This window comes from Piliocolobus tephrosceles, chromosome 5 (genome assembly GCF_002776525.5).
Source record: "Piliocolobus tephrosceles isolate RC106 chromosome 5, ASM277652v3, whole genome shotgun sequence".
In the NCBI taxonomy this organism is placed as follows: Eukaryota; Metazoa; Chordata; class Mammalia; order Primates; family Cercopithecidae; genus Piliocolobus; species Piliocolobus tephrosceles.
Genome location: NC_045438.1, coordinates 129,838,795 through 129,854,317, shown reverse-complemented (window position 1 = coordinate 129,854,317; position 15,523 = coordinate 129,838,795). Strand labels below are relative to the sequence as shown.

The window sequence follows — 15,523 nt, the reverse complement described above, 5'->3', positions numbered from 1 at the left end:
CTTTTAATTTTTTCAGGAACATTAACATCTTTGGAGAAGACTTCATTCTTAGATTTAAGATTAAGTAAGGAGACTTATGCTTCCAGACAAGATGGAATAATGGGGACTGGGTTTAACCTCTTATGTTAGAAAGACAGAAAACTGGACAAAATGTGTAAAACAGTTTTTTTCAGACATTGGACAACAGGCACTACGGGACTGAAATCACGGAGGGAAGTGAAACAAGGTGACTGCACTAGTTTATTGCGTGGATGCAGTTTCTAGCAGCAGCTCAGGGAGGGGAAGATCAAACAGGGTTGGCTGTCTCAACAAAATGTGGGGGCACAGGTTGATTTGGGAGAGGCCAAGGTGACTGGAATTTGCAGGGCAGAGCACCAGAGAGGAGAAATCTGCACAGGGAGGAAGTGTCAGAGAACAACAGAAATGGATAGACAAATCCACAGTTATAGTAAAGGTGTCGATATTCTGAATAATTGATAGAACAAACAGACAAAATTAGTAAATATATGGAAGACTTTAACAACACTATCAATACCCCTAATTTGAAATTATAGAATGCTTCAGCCCAAAACAGCAGAATGTACATTCTTTTCCATTGCACAGAAAACACTTACCAAGATATTCTGGGTCATATAACAATTCTCGATAGGGAGACTTTAAAGCACTTTATGTCTTTACTAGAAAAGAAGAAAGGTCTCAAAACAATGATTCCAACTTCTTCCTTAATAAGTTAGAAAAAGAAAAACAAACTAAACCCAAAGTAAGCAGAAGAAATAACAATGATCAAAGCAGAAATCAATGAAACAAAAGAGAGAACAGCAACAGAAAAAAATCAATGAAACGAAAAGATGGACCTGAAAAGATCAATAAAATGAATAAATCTCTTATTAGAGACATCAGAACAAAAGAGAAGACTTACATTACCATAGTCAAGGATGAAAGAGAGAACATCACTACAGACCTCACAAACATTAGAAATATGAAGTGAGTATATTAGAAACAACTTTACAAAAACACATTTGACAATGAAGATGAAATGGACAAATTTCTTGAAAGATATAAACTACCAACCATCATCAGGAAGAACTAGATATTGCACAGCGTGGTGAATATGGTTAATAACAGTGTGTTGTACATTTCAAAATTGCTAGGAGAGTAAATTTCAAATATTTTCAACACAAAAAATGATAAGCATTTGAGGTGATTGATACGTTAATTGGCTTGTAATAATTCCACATTGTATCCATAAACCATAACATTTTGTTCCCCATAAATATATACAATTATAAATTGTCAATTTACAATAAAATTTAAAAAGAAGAAATAGATATCCTAAATAGCCCTATATCTACTAAAGAGATTGAATTTGTAGTTAAAAACCTTCCCACAAAGAAAAACACCAGGCCAAGATGATTTTATTGGTGAATTCTACCAAATATTTAAGGAATAAATAATACCAACTGTACACAAACTCTTCCAAAAGATATAAAACATACAATAGGAAGAAACACTTCCCACCCCATTTCATAAGGACAGTGTTACCCTGATACCAAAACCAGAGAAAGACATTCCAAGAAAAACAAAAACAAAAACAGCTATAGACCAATATTCCTCAGGAACATTGATGAAAATTTCTTAATAAAATTATAACAAATCCAATAGTATACAAAAGTCCAACTGTGGCTTTTATTCTAGAAATGGAAGATCAACATTCAAAAACTGATCAATATGATCTGCTATATTAGACTAAAAACTAAGCAAGCTATAAACAGTCATCTCAATCAATGAAGAAAAGCATTTGGCAAAGTTTGACACTCTTTCGTGATGAAATAGGAACTTTATCATTCTGACAACATCTACAAAAAACCTACGGCTAATGTTACACGGAATGGTAAACAACTAAACACTTCCTTCCCAAGATCAGGAACAAAACAAGGATGTCTTTCTGACCTCTATTCAATTTCATTTCTATTCAACATTATTCTAGAGGTTCTAGCCAGTGCAGTAGGGGGAAAAATCAAATGTCTATAGATTAGAAAAGAACAAGTAAAGTTCTCTCCATTTGCAGATGACATGACCATCTGTGGAATCTTCAAAAAGTTATTAGAACTACTAAAGGATTTTAGCAAGGTCACAGGACAAAAGGGCCATACATTTGATAAGTTATATTTCTATATGCTCACAACAAATAATTGAAAATTGAACTTTAAAAATACTAGTTAAAATAGAACCCAAGGCTGGGTGCGGTGGCTCATACCTGTAATCCCAGCACTTTGGGAGGCCGAGTGGGGTGGCTCACCTGAGGTCAGGAGTTCGAGACCAGCCTGGCCAACATGATGAAACCCCATATCTACTAAAAAAATACAAAAAAAATTAGCCAGGTGTTGTGGTGTGTGCTTGTAAGCACAGCTACTTAGGAGGCTGAGGCATGAGAATGGCTTGAATCTGGGAGGCGGAGGTTGCGGTGAGCCAAGATTGTGCCACTGCACTCCAGTCTGGGAGACAGAGTGAGACTCTGTCTTAAAAACACACAAACAAAAATAGAATCCAAAAAAGAATACTTAGGAATAAATTTAATAAAATATGTGTAAGATCTGTATACTAAAACTGTAAAACTGCTGAGAGAAGCTAAAGAAGGCCCAAATAAGGGGACAGATTTTATGTAAACATTATTTAAAGATTATTTTGCTATTTGAAATAGCAAAATCTAGCCAGTGCAATGGGGGGAAAAGTCTCTTTTACTGTTTAAAAGTCACTATTGAGAAAATGAAAAGCCCAGCCACAGACTGTAAAGTACTATTTGAAACATATATATCTGATAAAAAAAATTATCCAGAATATGTAAAGAACTCCTATAATCCAATGACTATCAATAGGCAATCTAAATTTTTAAATGGACAGGCAATTTCAGTTGTTACTTTGCTGAAAAAGATATGTGAAAGGTGAAAAAAGAATGTGAAAGATATTCAACATCACTGGTCGTCAGGGAAATTGACGTCAGATGAAAACCCCAATGGGGTCTGGGTGTGGTGGCTCACACCTGTAATCCCAACACTTTGGGAGGTCAAGGCAGGTAGATCACTTGAAGTCAGAACTTCGAGACCAGCCTGGCCAACATGGTGAAACCCCGTCTCTACTAAAAATACAAAAATTAGCCAGGCTTGGTGGCGGGTGCCTGTAATCCCACCTACTCGGGAGGCTGAGGCAGAAAAATTGCTTGAACCTGGAGACGGAGGCTGCAGTGAGCTGAGATCACACCACTACACTCCAGTCTGGGCCACAGAGCCAGACCTTGTTTCAAAAAAACAAAAACAAAAACCCCCCACAATGGATATCATCACACAGCCACTGGAATGTCTGCAATTAAAAAGGTTAATAAAGTCAAATATCGGTGCGGTAATAGAGCACCTAGAGCCCTCATATGCTACAAAATGGCACAGCCACTTTGGAAAACAGTTTGGCAGTGTTTTAGAAGTTAAACGTGGCTGGGTGCGGTGGCTCAAGCCTGTAATCCCAGCACTTTGGGAGGCCGAGACGGGCGGATCACGAGGTCAGGAGATCGAGACCATCCTGGCTAACCCGGTGAAACCCCGTCTCTACTAAAAAATACAAAAAACTAGCCGGGCGAGGTGGCAGGCGCCTGTAGTCCCAGCTACTCGGGAGGCTGAGGCAGGAGAATGGCGTAAACCCGGAAGGTGGAGCTTGCAGTGAGCTGAGATCCGGCCACTGCACTCCAGCCTGGGTGACAGAGTGAGACTCCGTCTCAAAAAAAAAAAAAAAAAAAAAAAAAAAAAAAAAAAAAAAGAAGTTAAACGTACTTATTTTTGCTTACTTTCTCAAGAAAACATGAAATTGGGGTTATTACTCCAATGATAAGTATTCGTTCATCATTGTTTTGCCAATATCAATGTATGCCCTCTTTCCATTCATTCTGTGTCCACAGTAACTTTTGAGTATAATTATGAATCATTGTATGAGCTTTTTGAAGACATTTAAAATAGAGGCTAAAGGTAATTCAATTTGAATGGCAATGATAGGAATAATGCTAATACAATTTGCCTAGCAACAGCAATGGTACAGTACCATAGATTATAAGGAACATCCAGAGATGCTAAACTGTAAATAAATTTTTGAAATCAATTTTTTTTTTTTTTTGAGACAGAGTTTCGCTCTTGTTGCCCATGCTGGAATGCAATGGTGTGATCTTGGCTCACCACAACCTCTGCCTCCTGGGTTCAAGTGATTCTCCTGCCTCAGCCTCCTGAGTAGCTGGCATTACAGGCACATGCCACCAGGCCCAGCTAATTTTCTATTTTTAGTAGAGATGGGGTTTCTCCATGTTGGTCAGGCTGGTCACGAACTCCCATCCTCAGCTGATCTGCCCGCCTTGGCCTCCCAAAATGCTGAGCCACTGCGCCTGGCCTTGAAACCAATTTCTTATGGCAAATACTCTGTATCTAGTAAACAGTTGACTCTTTTTTTGGTCTTTCCCATTTTTCAGTTGATGTGGCTTTTCTGCTAGGTATCCATTACAGTACTGGGTTTACCACCGGCTGATTTTAATTCCATTTCAGGTGCGGTTTCTCCGGATGGGTGATTTAGCAATTTAAAAGCCAACTTTACAAAAAAATAACAGATGCTGGAGAGGTTGTGGAGAAAAGGGAACGCTTCTACACTGCTAGTGGGAATGTAAATTAGTGCAGCCATTTGGAAAGCAGTTTGGTGATTTCTCAAAGAACTTAAACTAGACCTACCATCCGACCCACCAATCTCATTATTGGGTATACACCCAAAGGAATGTAAATCGTTCTACCATAAAGATGCATGCATGTGTATATTCACTGCAGCACTATTCACAATAGCAAAGACATGGAATCAACTTATATGCCCATCAGTGTTAGACTGGCTAAAGAAAATGTGGTACACGTACACCATGGAATACTATGCAGCCATAAAAAGTATGAGATTATGTTCTTTGAAGAAACATGGATGGAGCTGGAAGCCATTGTCCTAAGCAGACTAACTGAGGAATAGAAAATCAAATACTGCGTATTTTCAATTATAAGTGGGAGCTAAATATTGAGTACACAGGGACACAAAGAAAGGAACAATAGACAGTGGGGCCTACTTGAAGGTTGGGAGTGGGAAGAGGGTGAGGATCAAAATGCTACTTATTGGGTACTATGTTTATTACCTGGTGATGAAGTCATCTGTACAACAAACCCTGTATATCTAACAAACCTGCACATCATGTATCGCTGAACCTAAAAGGTTTTTTTTCTTTTTTTTTTGAGACAGAGTCTCGCTCTGTCGCCTAGGCTGGAGTGTAGTGGCCGGATCTCAGCTCACTGCAAGCTCCACTTCCCGGGTTTACGCCATTCTCCTGCCTCAGCCTCCTGAGTAGCTGAGACTATAGGCGCCCGCCACTATGCCTGGCTAGTTTTTTGTATTTTTTTAGTAGAGATGGGGTTTCACCGTGTTAGCCAGGATGGTCTCAATCTCCTGACCTCATGATCTGCCCGTCTCAGCCTCCCAAAGTGCTGGAATTACAGGCTTGAGCCACCGTGCCCGACCCTAAAAGTTTTTTAAAAAGCTGACTTTATAAAAAAAGGCAAAACCAATTATCAAATGCTGTAGACAAAAGATAAGCAGATATATTAACATGTTTTAGGAAAACATTTTAAATGTTTATATGATTCTGTTGATTATTTATAGCACTTAACATTTTTGTATCATGAGATAACTTTCACAGAATATAGTTCTATTAAAATGAAATTTTACTTCTTATATAGGTGATTGGGAGCACTGGAATAAGAAACTTCAGCCTTTTTATTATCCAACTGACAGTATTCCAGAATATTCATCAATTTTGGTTCCAAATGTTGACAATGTTAGAACAAATTTTTTGATAGACACCATTGCAAAACAATATAAAGTAAGTTTAATAGATAGTTCCTTAAATGATCACCAACTACCCATGGCCACGGAAATATGCACCTATGTTTTCTTCCAGCACTTTTATAGTACACATTGTACATTTAAATCTGTAATACAACTGGGACTTATTTTGATGGCAGATGTAATTCTAAAAAATTATTAAAAATTAGTTATAATAATGTGTAGAAGACTAGCCCATAGAAAAGATACTTGAAACTAAACATGTCATAACACCTTTCAACATGCTTATCCTACGATTGCAGGCTGTTTTGCTCACAGGAGAGCAGGGAACTGCAAAAACTGTCATGATTAAGGCCTATCTGAAAAAATATGATCCTGAAGTACAGCTATCCAAAAGTCTAAACTTTTCATCTGCCACAGAACCAATCATGTTTCAGGTAAAATCCATCATTTGCTGTAATATTATAAACATAATACATTTTAAGTTAGTTGTTACAATAAAACATGTATGCATATAAAATGTAAGAATATTATATATTCAAAAGAAATCATGCTGCACTTGGCATTCAGCTCTTTAGCTTTCCTAAGGCTAAGGTTGAAGCCAAATCCAAATAGCATAATTTGATCTAATATTGAGACTGCGGCTGAACTTTGGAGCGTATCTACTGTAATGTAAATGAAGGATAACACTCCAATGCCTTATTTTTAAAAGTTTAACAACATATATTTTAATAATTATATGTATACTTAGTAAATGCATAAGTAAATTATATTCTACTCTGACAAGAATGCTCATTAGTTTTAGAAATATGGATTAAAATCTAACACATAAGACAAACCATTTCCTTCTCTCTAGAGAACAATTGAAAGCTATGTGGATAAGCGAATGGGAAGCACATACGGGCCACCAGGAGGGAGAAAAATGACTGTATTTATTGATGATATTAATATGCCTGTGATTAATGAGTGGGGAGATCAGGTATGGCTGAAATATCTCATATAGATGATCCTGAATTAGTATTTTTGTGTGTGTGTGTGTATATATATATATATAAATGTTAATAACTTTGTTAAAAACTTTGTTTTTAAGTCTACTGCCAATCCTCAGTCTTTTTCTGACTTCTCTGTTATAGCTGAGTTTCTCCTTTCTTAAATCCCTGTGTGTTTTTTTTGTTTTTGTTATTTTATTTATTTTTTTTTGAGACAGAGTCTCGCTCTATCGCCCAAACTCGAGTGCAGTGGCATGGTCTCGGTTCACTGCAACCTCCACCTCCGAGGCTCAAGCAATTCGCCCTTCCTCAGCCACCTGAGTACTGGGATCACAGGTGCCCGCCACCACGCCTGAATAATTTTTGTATTTTTAATAGATGTGTGGTTTCACCATGTTGGCCAGGCTGGTCTTGAACTCCTGACCTCAGGTGATCTGCCCGCCTCGGCCTCCAAAAGTGCTGGGATTACAGGCGTGCGCCATCGCACCCAGCTCCTATGTGGTTTTCTACAGCAAATGTTTCCTGTCTCTTTGGCTACTTGACCTCAGTGTCCTTTCTTAGCTCCTCTCTTCTGCCTTTTCCCAGGGTTTCATCCGTGCTCTAACCTCTTATTCTGCATAATTTCTGAGGAGTACCTGATGTTCAGAAAAACAGAAACAGAAAATGAAAAACCAAACAACTATTTATTTATTTATTTAACTGTGCCACACACCGTGGTCCTAGTTGTGATCATCTATCCACCGAGGTCACTCCCCATTAGAAGACCTCACCGATGTTGCCAGAAGTCCACATGCTCCTGGTGGGATCCCCAACACCTCCCTCCCACCGACCTACACTGCCTCATTGACACCATCTACTTTGGCTCTACCAGGACAGTTCCCATTTTGCTCTTTATCCCTGTTCACCTCAGACACTGCTAGAAGCTCAGTACTCATCCTGAAAGGAAAAACCAAACAGTTCTGTATGACCTGTGTCTGCTCCAAGGCAGATAGACCTCAGCAGTTCCTGGAAGGCGAGGAGGGTAGAGGCATGTTTAGGTCAGGTTCATGCTTATCTTCCATAAGCTGAAGTGCTCCTGAATTCCAGACTCACGTATCCAACGAGGGATGTCTGGTTGGATCGCAAACTTAACACCTCCAACACCTGCTCCTCCAACAGTCCTCTCTCTCTCAGCAAATAGCACCTCCACAGTCACTCTGTCGGAAAATCATGTTGGCTCTATCTTCACACTGTATCTGAAATTTGACCACTACTCATCACCTCCATTGCTACCGCCTGGCACCACCCACCACCAGATCTCTTCTTGATCATTACAAATGCCTCCTCACTGCCTCCTGTTTCCCTAACCCTTCTCAGCTTGTTCTCACATCATCAACCAACACACTCTTCCGGTCGGCATCCTCCAAAGAGGCTTGTAGAATATAAATACCAAAATCCTTATTATGACCCAAGACCCTATACATTTTGACCTCATCTCCCTCTTCCCATGACTCTTTGCTTCCACCACGTTTACTGATCTTTGTACACCCTGCAAAGGTTGTACAAAGTATGCAGAGGTTGTACAAAGTTGTGCAAAGGTTGTACAAATAACGGTGTTCACTCAGCACCTCTGCATTTGCAGTTTCCTCTGCCTAGAATGCTCTTCCCCTAGGTATGGAACTGGCTTGCTTTCTCACCTTCTTCAGGTCTTGGCTTCTATATCATGTCAGGTGAAGCCTCCCCTGCTCTCCTTGAGTCACACTCTTGAGTCCCTCCTATATTCTACAGAAGTCTTAGAGTATATCATTTTATTTCCATATCAACATGCATTTGTACATCTTGTCTCTCACCACTAGAATGTGTGCTTCATGAAGACAGAAAATTTTGTCTATGCTACAGGAGAGGCTGGCACACAGTAGTCATTCATGAAATGTTGGTTAAATGAAAGATAGTTATATTTGAGGTGCTTGTGTGATATCCACTAAGAGATGCTCAATAGAGACTTGAATATACAGGTGTAGAGCTTAGAAGAGAATCTGAAGCTAGAGTTACAGATTTGAGATTCTTTAGAATATAGGGTTGAGATAGCATTTCCTGGAATAATGAGAAGAGGAAAGAGCACAGGATGGAACCCTGGAGAACAGTTACATGTGAGGGATGAGTGACGAAGAATGGCTTAGGAAGTGATCCCAGAGCCCTGAGCTGGACCTGGAAAGAAACAAGCCTCTGAAACCAAGAGAGATAACATTTTCAAGGAGGGGTGTTGGCAATGTTGGAGGCTGCAGAGAAGGTAAGATGAGAACCTAAAACCAAAAGCCAAAACAGTTAGTAATATCATATTCAAAGCTCAGGACTGAAACCATCCTACATTCTGATCTGAAGGTTTTTAAGTGTTGAATATTGAGTATGAAAGATGTCTACAGTAAAACTTGTTGTAACTTGGAGTACTAATGCAATTTAATGAAGTATCTTATAACTCACATATCTAACTTTATTTGGAAATTAGTTTGATCATTGTGGTGAAAGGCACCTTGGACTTGAACCATGCATGTTTAACTTACGATCTAGAGTTCATGGGTGGCATCATTTAAGTCAAATTACCTTGAAGGTGATAATTGACATTAACAAACACTTCGTTGAGAAGAGTTGAATGTTTTTTTTTTTCTAATCTCATTTGTACTATTTTACTGAAGTTATGGAGGAATATGATAGTGATATGTTACAAAAATATTGCTGTGTGAAATTTCAGATAACTAATGAGATTGTGCGACAGATGATGGAAATGGAAGGAATGTACAGCTTGGACAAGCCTGGAGACTTCACTACTATTGTTGATGTGCAGCTCATAGCAGCAATGATCCACCCTGGAGGTGGTCGAAATGATATTCCACAACGTTTAAAAAGACAGTTTACTGTGTTTAATTGTACATTGCCTTCAGATGCTTCAATAGACAAAATTTTTGGTATGAATATTCTTAGTGTTTCTTTTATTGCATTACGTAATGGACATAAACCACAGAAAATGTCATTTAAGAGACAAAAAGGCTCTGTCTAAAGTGGGGTATGTGAAATGGAGAGCTAAATACCAGGAAAGAGGGACTCAACACTAAGATGACCTATGCTTATAGCCTATTCTCAGACTCAGAGATATTTAGAAATAGGCTTGTTGGAAGTTAACATTAGATGTAAAGAAACCTTTGTGTTTTGGGTTTCAGGACATGGTTAATCAGAGAAATTTGGGCTAATAAATGACAGCACAAAGATCACAGATTAACAATATGTTATACAAAGTCAAATGTAGCACTTCAATATGTTAATGAAAATGAGATTCTTGACAGCAAATGTGACATCAAATCACATAAATTATACCATCAAAACTTATGTGTAGGTCAGGCCATGCCTATAATCTTAGCATTTTGGAAGACCAAGGTGGGAGGATTGCTGAAGGCCAGGAGTTCAAGACCAGCCTGGGCACATAGAGAGACTCCATTTCTAAAAAAAGTTTAAAACATTAGCTAGGTGTGGTGGCACATGTCTGTAGTCCTAGCTACATGGGAGGCTGAGGCCACAGGATTGCTTGAGCCTAGGAGGTTGAGGCTGCAGTGAGCTATGATCACATCACTGCATTTGAGCCTGGGTAACAGAGTAAGATCGTGTCTAAAAAAAACAAAAAACAAACCCCCAGTCCCCCCCAAAACCTCTTACATACACGAGAAACAGACCGGCTCATATAAGAATATTAATTATTTGGTATGGCAAGTACTATAGTCAGAAGGGAAAGGGCAGACTTTTAATCAGTAGTTCCAGGTACGTAGTAATTCTTATAAGAAAATAATTGAATTTTGACATCTACCTCATGCCAAGAACAAGATCAACTACAGATGGATTCATGACCTAAATATGGAAGGCAAGGCTATAAAACATTTGGAAGGAAATATAGGGAAATAGCTGAGTGACCTCTGAGTAGGGAAGGACTTCATAAATGAGACTCAGAAAGCACAAAAATAAAGAAAAACATATACAAATTTGACTAGATTGAAATATAAAACTTCTCTTCATTAAAAATAACATTAAGAGGCCGGGTGTGGTGACTCACGCCTGTAATCCCAGCACTTTGGGAGGCCGAGGTGGGCAGATCGCGAGGTCAGGAGATCGAGACCATCCTGGCTAACACCGTGAAATCCTGTCTCTACTAAAAAATACAAAAAATTAGCGAGGTGTGGTGGCAAGTGCCTGTAGTCCCAGCTACTTGGGAGGCTGAGGCAGGAGAAGGGCGTGAACCCAGGAGGCGGAGCTTGCAGTGAGCTGAGATCATGCCACTTCACTCCAGCCTGGGCGACAGAGTGAGACTCTGTCTCAAAGAAAGAAAACAAAACAAACAAACAAACAAACATTAAGAGAGTGAAAAGACAAGCCTCAAAATGGAAGAAAAAATTTTAACACATATAACAACAAAAAATTCGTATTCTGAATATTTAGAGGAATCCTATAAATCAGGCAAGAAAAGCGAACAACTGGATATAAAAATGGGCAAACAACTTTTAAAAGAGTAAGCTAAATGGCCAATAAACAAAGTAAAGATGGTAAACATCATTAGTATTCAGGAAAATACAAATGAGAAACACCAAGCAATACCATTTCATACCCACTAGATTTGCAAAAAAAAAAAAATTCCGACAAAGTAAGCATTGGTGAGAATGTGAAGCAACTAAGACTCTCTTTGCCTGCTGGCCGGAGTGTCAATTGCTACAAACGCTTTGGATAACAATTTGGCATCACTGCTGGTAAATAGGGCATGTGCCCATCCCTAGCAGTTCCATTTCTAGGTTTATACCAAATTATCATTTTTTCCTTTATGGTTTGGGTTTTCTGAGTCTCAAGAAGTCCTTTCCTATCCAGACATCATACAGGTATTCTCTTATGCTTTCTTCCAGACATTATAGTGTAGTTTTGCCTTCCATATCTGGGGCCTCAATCCATCTGTAGTTGATTTTGCACATGCATGCCGCAGACTTATACAAAAATGCTCAAAATACAAAATACAAAAATGTGAAATAATCCAGATATTTATCACTAGTAAAACTGAATAAATACATCCTGTCACAGGCACACAGTGGCCCGCTGTGCAGCAGTGAAAATGAATGAATACAGCTACATGCTTCACCATGGATGAAGCCCAGAAATACAATGCCAAATGAAAGAAGCAAATCACAGGAAAAAATACAATTCCTTTAAACTGAATTTCAAAAGTTGTGTGTGTGTGTGTTTTTAACAAGTTCAAAAGTTCAAAAACCTAAGTGGTGAAGCTATAAAGAAAAGCAAGTTACTGATTATATTAAAGAGAAGTGGTGACCTCTGGAGGAAGGGAGGAGTTGTGAACAAGGATGAACATACAGGGGCTTCTAATGCGCTGGGCAAGGTTGTAGTTATCAATCTGGTGGTCTGCACATGAGGGTTTGTTATTTGTTAAGCTATTTGACATACTCTTTAGTATGACTGACACATTTAAACAAATATGGAAAACAAACCAACCAGAAACTGAGCCTTAGAGAAGTGAAATAACTGCCCAATCAAGGCCTTTTAGCTAGTGCTTGGCAGAGGGGTGGTGCTAATCCCCATCTCATGCTTCTTATAACACAGATGTCCCACAGGAAGGTGGAAATCTAGAATACAGGATTTCAGGAAGCAAATGGGCCTTACAGGCACTTAGCACAACCAACCACAAGCAACCATGATTTGGAGGAAAATTTCATGTTTCCCCAGGGCAGTTCTTCAGTCAGTGTGAACAAACTCCAGTTTCTTTAGTCTCCACTCTTCATCAATCTGTTCTGCATCTCTGAGCAGATATTCATATTCATATTCCTCTGAAAATACCATGCTCAGAACTGAACGCACTATGCAGTGTGTAGTCTCACTGGAGTGAAGCAGAGTAAATCTTTCTTCAGTCTAAATCAAAGACATTCTGAGACTTTGAGACCAGTCTCTAAACCTACACTCTTTCTGAGAGTGATGATGACGGTCAGACCATCACTGTGCTGGGTATTCCCTAGGAATGTTGCATGTCTAGCCCAGGCCAGAGTGGTGACTGACTGTAGGCTGGAAAAAGTGGTACTAATTCCAGTTCTGCCAATACCAATCCATGTGACCTTGAACAATTGGCTTCACCTGTCTGGGCCTGGTCTTCTTCTCTGTAAGATGAAGGAGTAGTCTCTAAGCTCACATATGCTTCAGGGCGAATGCTGATGTACAGACTGTAGGGCCAGGTTGCTTGGGTTCACATCCCAAATTTGCATGCAAGCTGTGTAACTTTGAGCAAGTTCCTAAGCTCATATTAAAATGGGACTAGTAATAATAATACCTACCTTGTATTTTTTTCTTGTAGGGTGCTGGGTGGGGGATTAAATGAGTCAATACATATAAAACACTTATCACTGCATACTAAGCTTGGCTGGATCCACTACTGACTCCCAGTCTTAGCTGATCCCTTGAGAGAAATTCTGAACAACACCCAGCTTAGTCAGCTTTGTAATGATTTGTTCACTGGGATAAACATATACTTTGAAATATTTTGGTAAGCTTATACCTTCAATCTTGCTTATCTTTCAGGAATTATTGGATGTGGATACTTTGATCCTTGTAGAAGTTTCAAGCCTCAAGTATGTGAGATGATTGTGAATTTAGTCTCAGTGGGCAGAGTGCTGTGGCAATGGACTAAGGTACAGAATGGTTTGTTGTCAATAATTTTTAAAATGGCAACTGTTATTCAGCCCTAGTTCTCACCTCATGGCTCATTAAGTTATCATAATATCATATATAGTGGTGTTTTTTAGAAAAGACAAATTATGTGCTCAAATAGATTTATGACACCTTTTCCTTCCAGGGAGCAAAATATCTGACTAAATGATGCTTTCCATATGTATGAGATGTTACTGTAAACCAGACATGACATCCAAGACAAAGTAGAATTTTGCTGAAATGAGAACACTGCATTTCCACTTGTTACTTTGATTTGTAAATCTTTATTTGTATTATCTGTCTCCCTCCACCAAACTATGGCAGACACTCAAATGCTTATTGACTGACTTAATACATGATTTCCAGATATTCTCAGCCAACTAGGACTTAAAGTCTAATTTGTGTGTTTCTCTGAGCTGGAGCATGAGTTAGTAAAGGATGGAAGTGTTCTTAACAAAAATTGGCTAGATTTGCATACACAAGTCAGTGTCCTAAGTAAAGCTCAGCAAACCTGCAGCTGTCCTCAGATGACTTAAGGCAGTACTCATGAAAAGGCAATTAAGTGTAGGTATGAGATAAAAATGAGGTTGATATATTTGACAAAAAGTCATGAAGGAGATAAGGATTAGTTGTCATAATTCACTACACATCCATTAGGCCGATTACACACATGTGGGCAGGCACTTGTCTCCTGGGAAACCTGGAGTGTGCCAGCTTGTCACATTCCTGGGTAGACTGGGGATTTCTAGATACGGAATCATCAGAAGAGGAATTTGGGGGTTTCTTATGAGATGCTCTTCCACGCAGCCACCTTCCATGATGAGTGTGGGGCCCTGTTCCTTGCCAACACAGGGTCTTTGCATGTGCCATTGTACCCCTTTTTAAAGAAACTTGAAAATAAGTGGCAAGGACTGAGCATCTGAGATAGTTTTCTGTGGTAAGATACATGTGGTTTCCAACAGGACTATTGCTCAGTTTACTGTGCTTATATACGTAGTTCTCTGAAAAGCTTTGCCTTTTGCCAGTTTCTTTTGTTATTTGGATGTTTCCTGGCTCCATGTCCTCAGTGTCTTTTTTTAAATCTGTTTAATCCATTCTACCCAAGCTTTCATTCCCACTGTTCACGTCAAGATCACCAAAGACCTCGATCTTGCCACATCTCAAGGTTAATTTTCCTGTCCCTCTTACTTGACTTTTTAGCAGCATTTGACCTAAATGATCCCTCTAAATATTTTCTTCACTTGGCTTCAGAGGGTCCCCATATTCTTGGTTTTCTTCCTAGTGCACTGGCTACCTCATTAAAGTCCCCCTTCTTCTTTCCCTCCTCTAAAGACTGAAATGCACCTGGTCTCGATGCTGGGCCCTCTTCTCTATCTACGTTCTTTCCCTAGGTGGCCTCATCCAGTTTCGAGGCTTTAAACATCATCACTGTGCTGATGACTTAAAAATGGATATCTCCATCCCAGGCCTCTCTGCCTGGCTCCAGACCAATTTCTAACTGCTTAATAGACATCAGTGTTTGATGTCTGATACTCATCTCAAAGTTACCACTTCCAAACAGAACTCTTTTTTTTTTTTTTTTTTTTTTTTTTGAGACGGAGTCTTGCTCTGTCGCCCGAGCTGGAGTGCAGTGGCCGGATCTCAGCTCACTGCAAGCTCCGCCTCCCGGGTTTACGCCATTCTCCTGCCTCAGCCTCCCAGTAGCTGGGACTACAGGCGCCCGCCACCTCGCCCGGCTAGTTTTTTGTATTTTTTAGTAGAGACGGGGTTTCACTGTGTTAGCCAGGATGGTCTCGATCTCCTGACCTCGTGATCCGCCCGTCTCGGCCTCCCAAAGTGCTGGGATTACAGGCTTGAGCCACCGCGCCCGGCCTCTTTTTTTTTTTTTTGAGACGGAGTCTCGCTCTGCCGCCCAGGCTGGA

At 39.6% G+C, this 15,523-nt stretch overlaps 1 protein-coding gene across 3 annotated transcripts in view; it reads left to right on the top strand.

Moving 5' to 3' along the window:
• The window catches only part of DNAH8 (dynein axonemal heavy chain 8), a 322,448-nt gene that overhangs the window by 162,162 nt on the left and 144,763 nt on the right, over nucleotides 1-15,523 (top strand). For all 3 annotated transcript variants that reach the window (XM_026448101.2, XM_026448099.2, XM_026448100.1), the window contains 5 exons: nucleotides 5,793-5,935; nucleotides 6,201-6,335; nucleotides 6,755-6,877; nucleotides 9,616-9,829; nucleotides 13,473-13,582. In XM_026448101.2, coding sequence (XP_026303886.1) covers nucleotides 5,793-5,935; nucleotides 6,201-6,335; nucleotides 6,755-6,877; nucleotides 9,616-9,829; nucleotides 13,473-13,582 — 725 coding nt within the window. The remainder of the gene's footprint in view (nucleotides 1-5,792; nucleotides 5,936-6,200; nucleotides 6,336-6,754; nucleotides 6,878-9,615; nucleotides 9,830-13,472; nucleotides 13,583-15,523) is intronic.